This window comes from Orbicella faveolata, unplaced genomic scaffold (genome assembly GCF_042242905.1).
Source record: "Orbicella faveolata isolate gen_17 unplaced genomic scaffold, um_ofav_v1 contig_13, whole genome shotgun sequence".
NCBI lineage: Eukaryota > Metazoa > Cnidaria > Anthozoa > Scleractinia > Merulinidae > Orbicella > Orbicella faveolata.
The window spans coordinates 6,777,501-6,795,000 of NW_028301540.1; the positions used below are offsets into that span (position 1 = coordinate 6,777,501).

Genomic DNA, 17,500 nt, shown 5'->3' on the forward strand with positions numbered 1-17,500 from the left:
CTGTATGGGAGAATCTTGACCTCGGTCACTGGTACAGACCTCACTCCGTTCGGTCTGTACTGGCGACCTCTCTCAAGATTCTCCCATACAGACCTCCCGTTCGGTTAATAAGAGCTAAATAATAATAATAATAATAATAATAATAATAATTATTATTATTATTATTATTATTATTGACAAACGGACTTCCAACAGACCGACTTAATTTGACTAACAATAGACGGACCAAAAACCGACCAATTTGACTAACAATAGACGGATCGAAACCCACCAATGACTGATGACAAACTTTACACCAGTCTTTCAGCCAATACCATCATGGCTAAACTGACCAATCATGTTCAACGGACCAGAATTATAACATCATCGACTGACAAAAACTATTCACTTAACTCTGAAGATGACTTTCGCTCAGGTTGTCGAAACGTCAGTCACCAACAACAGTTCTTTTCAGAACTACCCTCACCCGGACGATCACACTATACGAACTACTGATACTCCTGGGTTCAAACCATTTACTATGTTTAAAAATGAAGTTTTTAGTATGTTTTTGTATATTTATACGGATTATAATTGTGAATATCATTTCCAGCACTTTAGTAGATCATATATTGTAAATTTAAGATTGTTTAAGAATTGGTTAATAAGGTTTTTATTATTTTTATTTAAAGTGCACCTAGCCCCAATTTTTTTTTCCGCTAAATCAAATCTACATGTTATTTGAAATACTTCTGCGAAAAAAATTTTGGATTCGGTTAAATCCTCGATTTTCTGTGCCGCGACGAAATCTCGAAAATAGCCCCAAAACACCGCGATTTTGTTTCACGACCGAGTTTGAGGAGAATGGGTCCAGCTGCTGTTGAGAGGTCTACCCAGGAAGGCCGAATATGTCACGTCCTCTTATTTCCTTCAGGATGGTGCAATACACATTCGAAAAGTGCGCAGAAATGCCTTCCAGAAGTGCTATCGGCTGTTGCAGCAATATCCCAGATATAAAAAAAGATATACTGAACAATTTACTGGCGATGATCGTTCGATGGAACAATAAAGACAAACGATGGTTGATTTTGTTGAACCGAAACAAGCGAACTGAGTCTGTGAGAACCATTGAAGAACTCTCACTGGAATTTGTTCCGCAGACTTTCAAACGCTATTTTCGAAATTTTCTGCTTAAAGCCAACCAGCAATTTGTCGAAATACTACCGACAACCTACATCTTCCAGTCCCGCAGTATTTATAACATAGTCGGCAAAGTTGTGTGATCAATCAAGAAGCATTACGACCAAATATACTGATGTGTAAATAGGTCGCAACTGTACGCCGCCAACCAGCACTTATTTCTCTTTCGATTTAGATAAAAGTCGAAGATTAATCCTATAGAATTACATGATAACAAAATTGTCACACTCTCAGAGTTTTTCGAAGGTTTGGAAATCAGCAGTGCGACAAACATTCTATACATTAGTGTCGAAAATATGACCGCGTAACATTATCTGCGGACCGCATAGGGAACACATCCTTTCCACTTATCGGACGAATTTCACTGCAAACTTTGAAAAAAATTTACACTGGTTATTTGGAGTTACGACTTAAAACGTGTGACAATGTGAAATCGGTAATTGTATGAAATGTTTCCTTCCGCCTTGCTTCCCTCAGCTTCAATTCAGGTCCAAACAATTCTACGATTTTCAATCGTTCGAAGCCAGTGTTTTGGAGGTCATCAAGTCTCGAAAACTGCAACACTTACGTCGCTCTTATAAACATGAAGCATTCCAGAAAGTAAAACACAAACTGGATTTAATTGAACAACCATACCTTGACAAAATTCTCGCTAAGGACAAATGTAAACGGGCTATAAACACGCCTGGGAATCTTGTGTTTAGGTGACGAAATTACCATCTCAAACAGTCCTTGAGTTTTCTTTCCTGCTTTTCGTTTGCCTGCTCCTCCACTTCGTATCTAGCTTTCCATTCCTAATATACAAGCAGCTCGTCCGCAGAGAAGTCTTCCCCGTCGTCGCTTGAAATATTGCAAATTGTTGTCAAAGCTCTAAGCAGTGAGTTCACAGTTGTCGAACGTGCTCGATCGAAGTTTATTTCGGTGTCTTCCGAATCGAAACCTTACTCTGACTCCAGTGACGAAAAAGAAATGATTCTGAAACAAAACTTGGACGTTTTAGTCCCAAAATATATTGGAAAGATTAGTTTTGTTTTCCATTTTCTCGAGCAAATACAGAGAGCTGACTGAGGCGCCATTGTGTTTGGTTCCTGGGTAGACGTAATCAGCAACCGTCGCCCCAGACTCCCTGAAACGCGGTCGTGTAACACTTCAGGCGCGACTTTGAAAGGGCATAGAAAATCGAGGATTGAACCAAAGTCAAAATTTTTTTTCGCCCAAATGCTTCAAATAACCAGTGGATTCGGTTTAACGAAAAAAAAATTGGGGGTTAGGTGCACTTTAAAAAAAACTTTATTGAGTACTTTTCAATGATAATAATAATATTAAATTTTTTTTATAAAAAACGTTCACTGGCTATATAAAGTTAAAACTTTCAGAGCTTTCGGCTGTCAGACTACAGCCTTCGATGGATAAAAAATGGAAAAGATAACAACTACAAATATATGCAAAAATAGGTGGAACTATACAAAGAATATATTAAAATGGAAAAATATAAGTGTTAATAAACTAATTATTCTTTTTTAAAAGAATAGAGTATTGATTGGGGAGCGGCATAGAATTGTTATCTGCATGATCTATCGAAGCGGTGTGCCATGATTCTAACGTCTTGCGAATACGTGAAGAACCCTTGTCAATCACTTGGGAATTTTTAAAGTCAATAGAGTGATTTGAAGACCAAGCGTGTTTAGCGATGTTGGAACCTCTAGCGTAAGACATCACATTCCTCATGTGTTCTTTTTTTCTCGTTTCAAAGCATCTGCCAGTCTCGCCTACATAACTCCATGGGCAATCGGCACAAGATATTTTATAAACCACATTTGGTTGAAGTTCAATCGGAGGTCGAGATTTAGGAGAAGGAAACTCCTGTTGTAATGTCTTGACTGGCTTGCTGACAACTCGAATATCATGTTTTTGAAGAAGTCTATTTAGAGGCTGAGAAATTCCATTAATGTAGGGGAGGACTGCATAACTAGAGGAATCGGAGGGTGTGGCCCATTTGAAAAACATACAAACAAGTTCCTCAGGTGCTGGGATGGAGTTTGTGCGCCGAGTGGAAGATTTCCTCTTTAGAATGTTGGAGATGACATTTTGGGGGTAATTGTTAGAACGAAGACCATCGGTGACATGATTAAGTTCAGCCTCTTTTCCTTGTTTCGTGCTCGGCAGTTTAGTTGCACGATGTAATAAAGTCTCAGCTGTACTGATCTTGTGTCGTTTGTCATGGTGGGAGAAGAAATCCAAATACCTATCGCTATGGGTTGGTTTTCGATATACATCAATAATGAGAGCATTATCCTTGCGAGTAACCAAGGCGTCCAGGAAAGCGATCTGCTTATTATTTTCTTCTTCAATAGTGAAGGAGATGTGTTGATCGATAGCGTCGAGTGTGTTGTGGAAAGAGTCGACTGCGTTTCTTTTAATGATACAAAAACTATCGTCAACATACCGTTTCCATACTTTAGGTGGAACGCGAGTTGTGTTGATGGCCATCTCTTCGATTGCTTCCATACATAAATTGGCAACCACAGGACTAACAGGACTGCCCATAGCACAGCCATGGATCTGTTTATAAACACTGTCATTGTAGACGAAATAGTTGTTAGATAGGACGAAATTTAATAAAGAGATAATATCAGCAGTGACAAGATTTGTGCGTAAATGTAGTGATTCATCGCAGTCCAATTTCGTTTGGATGTAATCACAGGCTTTTTTGATGGGTATGGCTGTGAAAAGCGATACCACATCAAAGGACAGCATAATTTCGTCGTCTTGTATGTCAATGTTGGAGATTTCATCGGCAAATTTAGAGGAATTAGAAACTGAGAAACCATTACAATTTTGAAGAGGTGACAAGATGTTGGCAGGAACTTCGAGGTGTTGTAAAGCGCTGAACCAATAAATGAAACAATGGGTCTAAGTGGGTTGCCTTCTTTGTGATGCTTGATTGATCCACGAATGGCGGGTGGTATAGCATCAGTGGAACGAAGTTTACGATGCGTAGAATCGCAAATTTTCTGTTGATTCTTGAGGATTGAAAGCCTATTGTTCAGTTCACGTTCAATTCTGCGGAAAGGAGATGTGGAGACCAGACATATATTTTTCCATTTTAATATATTCTTTTTATAGTTCCACCTATTTTTGTATATATTTGCAGTTGTTATCTTTTCCATTTTTTATCCATCGAAGGCTGTAGTCTGACAGCCGAAAGCTCTGAAAGTTTTAACTTTAATTATATACCCAGTGAACGTTTTTTATAAAAAAAGATTTAATATGTTTTGTCCTGGCTACGGTTCTTCTATTTTTAAAGATGATAATAATAATAATAATAATAATAATAATAGTAATTATAATAATAATTTTTCTTAATAATAATAATAATAATAAACAGTACCAAGTAGAAAACTGGAGAAAATCGTTATTTTATAATTGTAATAGTAATAATAATAATAATAATATTAATAATATTAATAATAATAATAAACAGTACCCAGTAGACAACTGGAGAAAATCGTTATTTTATAATTGTAATAGTAATAATAATAATAATAATATTAATAATAATAATAATAATAAAAATCATTGTCGTTATTTTATAATAATAATAATAATAAATCCCCTAGTACCCCAGGACTAATGAATGGGCCCGGTTCTACGGGAGTACAACAAGCAATTTAAAGCAATGAAAACGTTCATCATCATCATCATCGTCATCATCATCATCATCGTCATCATAATAATAAGAATAAGAATATGAATAAGAGTATTAATTGAAGAGGTATCACTAAACAGCTGACTTGGCCCTTATTATTACAATGTAAAATTTAGAACTATTCGAGAATATGCTAATTTACAACAAAATTAAAAAGAACATGAGGCTACAAGTAGCCTGTACTTATGCGCAGGAGGTTACAACTCGTATAAAATAGATACGCAATGCGTACATAGTCAGACAAGCAATTGGAAAACGTTTCCCATCTGACAACTAGAAATTATACGGGAGAAATGCTGATTTTAAAAAAGTGCATCATATATCTAAGAAATAGATAGAATTAAGATGCAAGAGAGAAGATAAGTGCTGTAACGCAATGCGCCATCTTTATTACAAGGATATCGTCAGGCGAATAACAAAGAAAGCCGGGTCGAAAAATTATAGATAGAGAATTAACAAACAATCAGAATTGCGAATTGGATGAAATATCTTTTTTCACAGCAATTCTGAACTAAATCTCTTCAGGCATTTTTTGTTCAAGTGTTAGACTTGTTTATGTTGGTTGTTAGGAATATATTCCAGTACTGGGCCATTGTAACAAATATCAACTTTGTGTTATTTTTATTACATTTGTAATTTGATTTTAAAGTATACTTGAAACTTGATAAAATAACAGTACTCCTCAGTAGGCACCTGGTGTTTTTTGTATGTTATATCATGCAATGCCTTATTTCCGAGAATTAAAATATTATTATATATATATCCTTACACAAGCTGCTAAAAATGTAGTAGGTTTCAATAATTGATGCAAAATACAAGGTGTACTAGACTAACCAAGAAGCAGAAAAAGAAAGAGGGGAAAAAAAAACAAACTAAACACACGTTTTTTATTATCTGGCATTGTTCCTCGCATTCTTCTTGACTCGATCCCGATAGGAAATCGAGCAATTTCAGTTTTTAATGGACACAAACCTTGTACCAGAATAGCTTTAAGTGGACGTGTTTAAAACACGAAATGGCGAAATGACGAAATAGCGACATGACGAAATGGCGAAATGGTGAAATAGTACTAAAGATAAGAGCCAAAGTTACAAGATATAACTGGTCCAAAAAAAAGTTGCAATTGTTGACCGATATATTCTGTTTGGGGACGGAGCATTTAATTTTTGAGTTCAGGGGAAGAGGGGTGGGGGTGTGGACACTTCCTTCCGAGGAAGAATTTTTTTCTACATTGATACTTGTGTAATTGCTTTGTTTACTACTTTCTCTACCACTTTTCCCATGCTTATTTGTATAAGATTTCTTTCTCCTAATTTTCTTGTGCAAGATTTTTTTTTCCGTAATTAGTCACACTCCCTTTTAAAAATGAAATTGTTAGCAACTTGGACTGTAAGTACAGGTAAATAAATCCCGACAAATTAAAGAAAACAATCATAAGAGGCACACATACAAGTAATTTTTTAAGTTATCATTTTTGTAATTTTCTGTAGTGAGACAAGCCGATACGCGGAAAATAAGTTTAAAAATAAAATTCATTGAAGAGTTTCACTGAAGCACATGAACAAAAGGCGGGAGGTAAAACGCTCCTGTCTCGCCTTTTTGTCATAGCCGCTGCTTGATGGTAAATACGAGATAAAACAAGTCGTTTTCTTCCGATGTCAAACTAAACGCCGCCATTTTGATCGAGAATGTCCTAGGCGTCTCAAATCGCGCCCTGTTAACAGAGAGAGACTGGAATCCAAATTACCCAAAGGTTTGTGACGTTGAATTTGTGACTGTAGATGTTTCTTTTATTTGTCTGGATTAATCTACAGAATAAATTCGTTAACAGATGGAGATTTCAGTGGAACGGTAATATCTTATAAATTTGACTCCTATCTTTAGTACTATTTCGCCATTTCGCCATTTCGTCACTTCGTCATTTCGCTACTTTACCATTTCGCCATTTCGCCATTTCGCCATTTCGTCATTTCGCTATTTCGCCATTTCGCCATCTCGTGTTTTAAACACGCCCACTTTAATATATTACAGTCCTCTTTACATTTTCTAAAAGCTAAAGATATTAACAGTTGTCTGAAATAACACCAAAAACACTTTCTCATGGGAACTCTAGAAAGCAGATTTCAAAGTTCAGAGATCAGAAATTGTCAGGTAAAACACAGGTAAAATTTCATCATCAGTTTCATTTCACCAGTACCTTCAAATGTTTCATAAATGACTTCACAATTTATTTTCTACGTTTGGTTTTGTTAGAAAGGATTTCTTTTGAGAGGATATTTAAAAGAGTCGCACAGAAGTTTCCAATACAATGTAAATAATCTCGGTAAAAAGTTTTTGTCCACTTGTTACTCGAACTTTTGGTGGAAAACTAGTATATAACTATAACTGAACTAAACGACTTTAATCTGCATTTGATAATGGCGACAAGATAACGCCGAAACTTCAAGTTATAGCATTTATATTTCTTTTAAAGTGATTTCTTTGTAACCGAGTATCTTTTGGGATTTGAGAGACAAAAGAAACTTGACATTTTTGTCCTGAAATCCTCGGAGACATGCTAGAATTTTGATATATCGAACGTGGCCTATTACCTGCCCGTTTTGTTGAACACGTCCATTTACACGAACAGGATTTTTTGACCAAAATATTGAGTATACAGAGCACGTTCTTAGTAACTGATTCTTCGTAATATGTCCTTGAATCTCCAAAACCCTAAAAAATTTGATACTTGTCATATTGTCAGATGGCGATCGACATAAACAATGGCTTACCTCTCCAGAAACACTCTCTTGCTGTTTATGCATGTTCACATGCCAGTTCAGAATCTTAAGAACAAACTAAAATACTGATAGGTACTTTCACACCGTATCAAATTGGGGAAAAAGCACAACGTTTGCGAGAAAAAAGGCACCGTCTTGAAGAATCCAATATGGCGGACGGATCCGAAGAACGTGGTAAATGTATGCATGCATAAATTTACATGCACAAATGCGACACCAAAACGGAGAAACGGAGCTCAATCCTTAACTCATGCGCCATACTGCGCATGAGTAATAATAAGTTTCAGGTTGATCTTTGTTAAACTTTTCTAAACGATCGCATCTAACGTCGATAGACAAGGAGTTCCAAGCATCTACTCCTCTGTATTGAAAAGATCTTTTGCCCTGTCTTCGAAGGCAACTTAGGCATGGACAGGTCTCCATTTACGGTCGATCTGTGCCATGTAAATTGGTGTTTGTCTTTAACGTATTCAAAGCTGTTTTGTAGATAACTGGGGCTAGATTTGTTGATTAATTGTTACATCAACATGGAAGTGAAGTAATCTACGAATTGATTTACAGTCATCCACTTTAATCTGTTGAACAGCTCACACGATGTTAGGGAATGTGCAATAATTACCTGGAGGGGGGAGGGGCTGAAAAATGGGTGAAATATGCCCCAAAACTTAGTCATACCCCATCTCATTAAGCAAAAATTAATTTCAACCCCCCCTCGAAAAATGATAATAATAAGGCTAACCCCCCCTGAAAAGTCTCCTCCCATTGATTCCCTAATATGTAGTTTACTGATGTAAAATTTAATACATACCGGGGGGGGGGGCATTACTTTTTCATTCCTTTTGGAAACTGGAAAAGTAGTGAAAGAGTTATTAGAGTTCAAATATAAATACTGACATTGGAATAAAACTGACAAATTTATTAACTCCAAGGTGTTCTGATCTATGAACTGTTGTTTTCCTAACAGAGGAAAGGTCATTGCAAGAGGTATGTTCCCAGTGCAACGTGGACGAGACTGCATGTAAAAGTTCTGTACAGCACCTTGAGTTCCTCGATGGAAAAGCCAAAAAAAGAGTAAGAGAAAGGAACACTCTTCCGCTTATTTCTTGGACAATTGAAAAAGATGTAAAAGCGCTTACCAACAAGCAGCTGAAAATGTATCTAAAGTAAAAAGGTCTTAAGATAAGCGGAAGCAAGGCTGGATTGATTGATCGAGTTCTCACCCCCGCACGCGGGAACCTTAGTGCCAGAGATGCTGTAGAAGATGAGGAATCTCCCAATTCATGCGAAGACGACACAAGCTCCAGAGTCCAGTGATTCTGATGATTCTTCAAATGACTCTTCGACACACGTCGAAGAGTCAATTGTCCAAGAGTCAATTGTCCAAGAAATAAGCGGAAGAGTGTTCCTTTCTCTTACTCTTTTTTTGGCTTTTCCATCGAGGAACTCAAGGTGCTGTACAGAACTTTTACATGCAGTCTCGTCCACGTTGTACTGGGAACATACCTCTTGCAATGACCTTTCCTCTGTTAGGAAAACAACAGTTCATAGATCAGAACACCTTGGATACCAGCCACTGTGCTGAATGGGCCACCCTGCATAAATAAAGTTTTACCTACCTACCTACCAGAAGTTCTTGACTGCCTACTGCTTTTGTTATTGTTACGTTGTGTATGATCTCAATTCGGTCCTTGCAAACGCGTAAATTTGGGTTTAGTGGCAAGAAACATGGGTTCCGTTTTTGCAACATTTAAGGATGTTCGCGCGAAAATTTTTCAGTCGAAAGATTTTTTTTAAAATTTTACTGCAATCAGATAATGAGTTACTTGTGTCGGAAATGCAAAAACAATTGGGTGTCACCGACTTCGTTTCAGAGATAAAGCGTGTGGAAAACTACTCTGATTTTGAAAAATTGGCGCACATAATTCAGCATGGTCTACAGGGGTTTATAGTTAAAAATATTAAAGGTGAGTCAACGGAGGCAAACGATCTTAGTCATACTTTGTGGAAGTGGTTCTATTGCATAAATAATTCCAAATGTTACCAACGTTTTCACAAAACTTAACCCTTCAAGAGGCATTTGAAACCATCGCACAGATGAACGAAGATGTAAAAAGAACGTAATTCGATGGTGCATTTTGTAAAAAATTCAAACTTCCAGTCGATAGATTTTCTTCATTTTTTCGCTAAACGTAACGTTCAAGATCGTTAAATCCAGGAAAAACTATGCAATGGCCATCTTCCCTATCATTGTTCATTATATTACTTAGCGCGCGCGCTCATGCATGACGTGGCATGTGAATTTGCGTGCGTTGTAAGGATGCGCAGAAACAATCCACCGTAGGAAAAAAGATGGCGGCTGTACATTTTACCACAATGCTTTGCGAACCTAACACAACCTACAAGGCACAAAGAAAACCAAAGTTTTACAGTATTTGTCCCTGTATTAAGGACATTGAGTAGCCTAGGTTTGAAGATTTTATAACGTTTCTGTACGTTTTTATGAACGTTATAAAGGTTTTCGTGCGCGAAGAACTATGGATAAATGTACCAGTCGCCATCTTTTTTCTTACGGAGGATTACCGCGAACGTCCTTAAAGCCATTGCATTGTTTTCTATCCAGGATGAAACAGGTTTTAAACAATTTTCCAGCTGCTGAATCACAAAAATGCGTGTACCTTAGTGCCAACCGTTTTCCTACGACATGGGAAAACGAAATTCGAACTTCCAGTTTCGTTTTTCGTTTACCCACGCCATCGGAAAAGGGAATTCAAACTTTTATTTTCGTTTGGAAATTGGAACTTCAATTTTCGTTTTCCCATGACTTCTTACAACAGAATTGTAATTGTCCTATTCCGTTTTTCATCTTTTATTTTCGTAAGACATTGAAAACCGAAATTTGAATTTCGATTTTCGTTTTCGTGTTCTATTATATTATCTCAAGACAGTAGCCTATTGAGCAGACGCTAACGCTCTTTGGGCTTGTATGTATTTTTTCCTACCTTGCGATACTCAAAATGGACGATATAGCTGACTGTATGTAACTCACTGTACATGCGGAGTTTTGATTTCAATAAATAGCATAAAAAAAAACTGTGCAGCTGCTATATTTATAGAAAACTAATATTTACGAACTTTTTCAGCCCGTTAGAAACCGTTTCGAGCTGACTGTTAATAAAAGCCTTCTGCTTAATAGGACTACCACGATATCACCGGATATCGGCAAGGAAATGAAATTATGCGTTTACTATCATAAACAGTCACGGAATTAAGGACGTTCGCGCGAAAATTTTCCAACATTCATATTTTTCTGAGACTTCTACCACTGTAAGATGATGAGTTAGCTATGTCAGAAATGTAAAAAAATAAGGGGGTCACCGAGTTCGTTTTGGAGAGAACATGCCGGGAAGAACACCCTAAATCTGAATAAGGCAGAGTGTCTGTAAGACAAACAATATTGCAATTAGATCTTTGAAGTGAAATGTTCTCTGCCAATTGCAAATATTGTTTACATGTAAGTGGACCTATTAAGTGAATTTAGTCAACTGGCGAGTTTCCTTAGAGAACAAGTTCCCATTTAACGACCATAGTTTCACGCGCCTTGCAGCCACACGAAGATGGCAGGATTCGGTGTCCCGTGGACAGAAATCTTGAAATTTTTTTTAACTTCCCACATTGAATTTTTGTTCATTTTTGGACAATGTGGAGGTAAATGTAAATAAAATCTGTTTCTGGAAAGGAAAGTAGGGATCACCGTACGTCCAAGATCGTTGAATCCAAGCAAAGCCATAGCAATGGCCATCTGCCCTATCATTGTGTCATTTTAGCACTTAGTGCTTGCGCTCGATGCATGACGTGGCGTGTGAATTTGCGTGCGCAGCCGTAAGGATGCGCAGAAACAATTAGCACGAACGTCCTTAAATGGTTATTTAGGTCCATTGTAAGTCAGAAAGTTTGAGAACAGAGGCATATAGTCGAACCTCCGATGTGACATCTTCTACTTTGATATCGACCGGTCAGTGTAAAACGCAGGCTGCGGGCTGGAGACCGGGGGTAAAATGTAGACCGAGTGTAAAATGCAGACTGCAGACTACATGCAGACTTTTTACGTATATATCGACGGTGTTGTTTCCATTACCGATTTCTAACCGGAAAAAGGGTTATTCAGGCTAATCGCAGTGAAAGTTTGCAACGCTCCGGTTAGACTGAACACATCACTCAGGTTAGCCTAAATAACTCTCCCATTAGCCTGTTTACGGTTAGCCCTCAATGACGGAAATGGTAACACGATTCAGTTAAAAAGTCTGCAGTCTGCATTTTACCCCTGGGCAGCAGTCTGTATTTTACCCCTAGTCTGCAGTCTTCAGCCTACATTTTATCCCTGGTCTGCGGTCGGCCATTTTACCCTCAGTCTGCATTTTACCCCAGTCTGCAGTCCGCATTCTGCAGTCCTTATTTAACACTGACCGGATATCGACTGTTTCATTTGCAACTGACCTTCTCTTCTTGATAACAGGACAACTAAAAATCCTTGTTACACTTAGCAAAGTACTGTGCAGCCCCTTAGATTCGGGTAACGTTTCTTGATTACCTCGAGAAGGTCTTCATAACTATTATTTTCCTCAATAAGAAAACGGCGGACAAAGACTTCATCAAGGATGTGGTTTCCAGGTCTATTGTTAGCGGCAGGAAGTGCCAACATTCTTCCGATTCAGATAATATGCGAGAGTGACAAAAACACAGAAACGAAAACGAAAATCGAAGTTCAAATTCCTTTTTTCAATATCTTATAAAAACGAAAGACGAAAAAAAGAAATGAAAATTAGAATTCTGTTGTCCAAAGTTGTGGGAAAACGAAAAACGAAAATAAAAGTTGGAATTCCATTTTCAATGAAATAGGAAAACGGAAAACGAAAATGGAATCTCGAATATTTTTTTCCGATGGCGTAGGTAAAACGAAAAACGAAACTGGAAGTTCCAATTCCGCTTTCCCACATCGTAGGTAAATGGTTGGCACGAAAGTACACGCATTCACAAAGTCCGCACTTAACTTTTCCGCTTTCCTTTAAAATTGGAGAACGGAATTTAAATTCCATTTTATTTTTCTGTTTTCCTTCGGCCTCGAAAAACGGACTTTGACTTTTCAATGTCTTTGTCGGTAACCCTGGCAAAAGAAATTCGATTTTCCATTTCCGTTTACCGTGTTACTGAGATGGTACCATATCAGCAGGCTGGTTAACGTTTACGACACAAGAATAGTAAACATTCTGTAAAACCAGATAAAGCAAGCATAAGCATAAGTGCAGGCACAAGCACAAAAATATAAAAGCGTTCGCAATTTGTCAGTCGGTAAGTTCTGTTTTTAAAATGCATATGTCATGTTACGTGTAAACAGTCTTGTGCTTAAGCTTGGGCTAATGCTTATGCTTTACTCGCACCTGCAAGCCAGGCTTAAGTTTTGGGGGAAATAACAAACAAAATGGCCATGTAAGAACGTATTGTTGATGAGGTTTTCGGTCCGCAGTTATTTTATTCAGGAAAACAATAGCTACGGAGATCGTCTGAAACTAACCCTAACATTGGGTTCAAAAACGTGGTTTGGAAGGAAGAAACAAGGACCGTGATTAACAAGCTTTTCGATTTTTCTCTCAACATCCCAAATCGCTTTATTACCTTGGTAAACCAATAAAAATGCCCTTTATTGCCTTAGAGGGAGCGTACTTCCTGAGTCTTTCTTTCCTTTCTTCTTTTCTCCTTTCCTTCTTACCTTTATCTAGTTAGTAAAAGGTTGACAAATAAATGATGGAAGGACTACTATTTATTATAGGTTGAATTAAAGACGAAACAGTACCGATATTCTAAACTGCTACGAAAGTTAATGAGAATCGAGCAAAGTGGTCACAATGGGTAATTCTGCGAGCAGGCTGAATTCAGGACGAGTAGAGCGACCGGAGCAACGAAGAGTTCGTGAACTGGAAAGCCAATTAAGGGAACTTCAGCAAAACAGGGGTTCTTCTCGCGACTGGGTCATTAATCGCAAAGAAATTCATATCACTTATCGGGAGCTCGGGCGAGGAGCGTGGGGAATTGTTTACCGGGGGAGATTCCGTGGCTGCGAGGTCGCAGTAAAACAAATGCACAGCAATATTGTGTCTGATCGTAACAGGCGTGTGTTTGAGCGAGAAGTAGACATTGCTTCAAAATGTCGCCATCCTTGTCTGCTGCAGTTTATTGGAGCAACTGCTGATAGTCAAACGCCATTGCTGGTAACGGAGTTGATGGACTGCAGTCTTCGAGAAAGGCTTTACTCGAGACAGAGCTACAGCCATGATCAACTGATAGCAGCGGAAGACGTGGCTATGATTTCTTTAGATGTGGCCCGAGCACTCAATTATCTGCACCAGAAACCCACACCTATTATCCATCACGACGTCAGTAGTGTTAACGTGTTGCTACGTCGTCAGTGTAACCAATGGAAAGCCAAATTGTCGGATTATGGCACTGCAAATTTCGTACGTCAGAGCAACATTAACTATGCAGGTGCATTAATCTACCGTGCTCCAGAGTCCAGAAGAGAAGATCGAGATCGACCAATAAGCGTTAAGGTTGGTAAACACGCGTCATCGTTTGTTACAAAATGCGACGGTTTTCAGTTGAGTGTCAAAAGTCATTCTCGTTTGCTTTGGTTTTGCTTTACTTCGCTTTTTGATTGCTCAGCAAAACTGGCGCCACTTTCTCAACCGCATCCTTACTGCGCATAATTTATGGCGTCAGTAGCGCGCGCTCGTGCACGATCACATTGAGAACATGATGGATTTGCCTTGATATTGAGTTCTGTCAGTTGAAAAATGGCTATAGCTCACTAACGAACTCAGGTACCCCAATTTTTTTCCAGTCGTTTTAATCAGCTTATCATTAGCTTTGCGTGAGAAAAGACTGAAATGATTTTTTATCGCTGAAAATTGAAGAAATAAGGAAAATAGCAGCTGCCCTGTAGTCTTTTCTATTTTGCAGTTTGATAGCCGTGGCAAGCAATTTCGTTCCAATATTTTAACAAGGATTCAGCTGTATGTCAAAATCAAACTTAAAAAGTTAATTTGTGTCCGACACAAGTATTGACTGTAGTTTGAGGCGTGGTTTCATGAGTCTGGGCTCACAGAGATTTTACAATAACTTGAAATGCGTTCTTGTAATAAGCATTAAATAATGCCAAAATGAGACATTTTCAATGGCTCAATGCTTTTTAACGAGCATGGGCACCTCCCCTTTTTTATTTTATAATTAAAGTTTTCATATGATAAATATTCAGTAGACAAAGTTTGAACAAAAAAATCTATTGACAGTTTTATTTCAGGCGAATGACCTTAAGGTTATTCCTCAGAATTGCATTGCGATTCCCTACCGCGCACGATTTTCGCGTCATAATATAACGCGCACTCACGAGCGCGTGCGCATACATAACATATACAAAATGGGGGCTTTTTCTAAACGACTTGGCTTCCTCGGAAACGAGTACCGGGACCTAACAATTTTTTTATTTAGTTTGAATGCAGAAATCACCTTCTTTCCATGCAGTGAATATGGACCCATTTCTATTGCAGAGTAAAAAACTACCACGTAAAATGAGAGCATAGGAAAAAAATTTCAGGAATTATGGGGTTTATTGAAGGTCCTCCTGCTCCTAAACAAATATGTGGACCCCCCTTTAATTTTTTATTTCAAATTTTAAGTTCTCTTGATATAAGCAGCCAACAGGTATTAAAGGAGAAGGTCACTCCAAAAACCGTGTATTTTTTTCCATCACCAGTAAAAAGTTCACATTGAGTTAAGTTACTCACCGTTGTTTTAGCTTCTGAAGTGGATGCGATCCTAATGAAAAAGTAGTGAAAAGTTCGACACAGGGAGCCGCCATTTTGAAAGGATCTTAAAGGCCAGGCCGCATATTCGTGACGTCATTTCGTCCGAATTGGCGTGAAGCTCAAAGGCTAAAGCTCTTCTTTTCTATTCTAAATTCGTTTATTCAGTTGGGAGCTAAAATGTTCGGCCCCGGGCTGTAAAACCCCAATCGAAAAGGATAGGGATATAGGAGTGACTTTCCTTAATTTGTCTGCAAAGAACAAAAAATTGGTAAGGAAGTGGCTCGAGCAGCTACGTCGGGATGAGAGATTCATGCCAAAAAACCTCGAAAATGTGTATGTGTGCAACGAGCATTTCACAGACGACTGTTTCAAAACTCAATACCGATTTTAACTTGTGGGTGGAAACACATGAAGGAGGTCATTGAAGAAAAACCCTTTCCAACAATTTTTCAACGGAAGGTCCTTGTAAGGGCACGCATTGCAAGCGAACGGCACATCGCAAGGAACGAAAAGAGATAGCTATCAGTTATACTTCTCATTTTTTAAAAATATTTTTGTCCGGCAGAACTGTCGTTGACGTGATTTGGTAAATGTTATTTCTGCGCAAAAAATTGAAGCTCCTCGCTGGATTACAGGGCTCGAATTTGAAGAAAAAACCTTGGGCCCAGCTGGCCCCTAAGTTTTCAGATGTGGTCGCCAGCACGATAGGGTCTAAAAGTACTTACGAGTCACCACGAGTGACCACGAGTGACCACGAGTGACCACGAGTGACCACGAATGACCACGAATGACCACGAGTGACCAGGAGTGACCACGAGTGACCACGAGTGATCACGAGTGACCACGAGTGGCCACGAGTAACCACGAACGACCACGAGTGACCACAGCTGAGATTACGTCAAAAAATGTCAGTGATGTTATCATGACGTCATTAAGAAGTCATTGTGAGGTCATTGCATCAAATAATGACCTGAGTACTAGTGACCAAACTTAGGCTATTTACTAGTGTGGTAATAAAAGTTGAGAGCACTGCCTGTACGTTCACAATTCGATTTTTTTCCTTTGCAAATATTGGCTCTTGAGGGCTGACGTTCTGTTCTTTCGTGCTTCATGTGTGATCTTTTTTTAATTGTGAAAGGTAACAAAATTCGAGCGATTTTATTTAACAACGTCACTCGCAGACTGCCTGTTTTGTTTGATCGAATAACAGATAACGATCTGCACGTGAGGTTGTATTAAACTTGTCAAACTATAAACTTTGTAAGGAACTATGAACTTCCAGGAGAAGCATTTCTTTAAGATCTGTTTCCGAAACTGAACGTTCAGTTTCAGAACGCAAGAACTTAGGGACGGACCATTAGAAAAGTGATGGGGGGTGGGGTGGGGGTGGGGGTTGGAAAAAAAAAAAAAAACTTAATGCGAGGGAAAATGCCAAGAAAAAAATTCGTGCAGAGAAGAAGGTAAAGACAAAAATTCATGCAGAAGGAAGGTCCAATTGTGACTTTAATTTCATATATAAAATTTGCCAGTGTCTATTAAAAATAATTCTTATTCAAAATATTCTTGGGGTCTTACCCCAGGCCCTGCTTTATTATTATTAATAAATAAAGACGTCTAACAGTGTACTGAAGTGTTTTCCTCACACTGCATGAAATGACAAATATAAGGTGACATATATTAATTCATACTACAATAGCCAGAAATGTCATTAATCAGAAATCAACAATATTACCAGGCACAATATGAATGAACAAAAATCACTTTCTTCTTATTGAAAGGAGACAATTAGAACCTTGTTTTTGTTTTAAATTGCAGCTAGTGTACCTACAACATACACTGATCGTGAGCGGTAAACGGAATGGTACTCGACCGAAACACTTCAAAATCGGTAAAACGGTAAACTCTAAACGGCACAAAACTCTCTAAAAGGCATAACAACTGCTCACTGGAAACTGTCCAAAACTCTGCTGATAAAC

The 17,500-nt window shown here is 38.2% G+C and overlaps 2 protein-coding genes across 2 annotated transcripts in view; one reads left to right on the top strand and one right to left on the bottom strand.

Annotated features, from left to right (window-relative positions):
* The window catches only part of LOC149114779 (putative serine/threonine-protein kinase drkA), a 30,416-nt gene that overhangs the window by 4,593 nt on the left and 8,323 nt on the right, over positions 1-17,500 (top strand). The window contains exon 2 of the mRNA XM_089284319.1: positions 13,493-14,270. Coding sequence (XP_089140445.1) covers positions 13,569-14,270 — 702 coding nt within the window. The 5' untranslated portion in view covers positions 13,493-13,568. The remainder of the gene's footprint in view (positions 1-13,492; positions 14,271-17,500) is intronic.
* On the bottom strand, positions 2,686-3,992 carry LOC149114781 (uncharacterized). The gene has a single exon (XM_089283947.1). It carries the CDS (start codon positions 3,934-3,936, stop codon positions 2,686-2,688), a length of 1,251 nt encoding a protein of 416 aa, XP_089140073.1. The 5' UTR covers positions 3,937-3,992.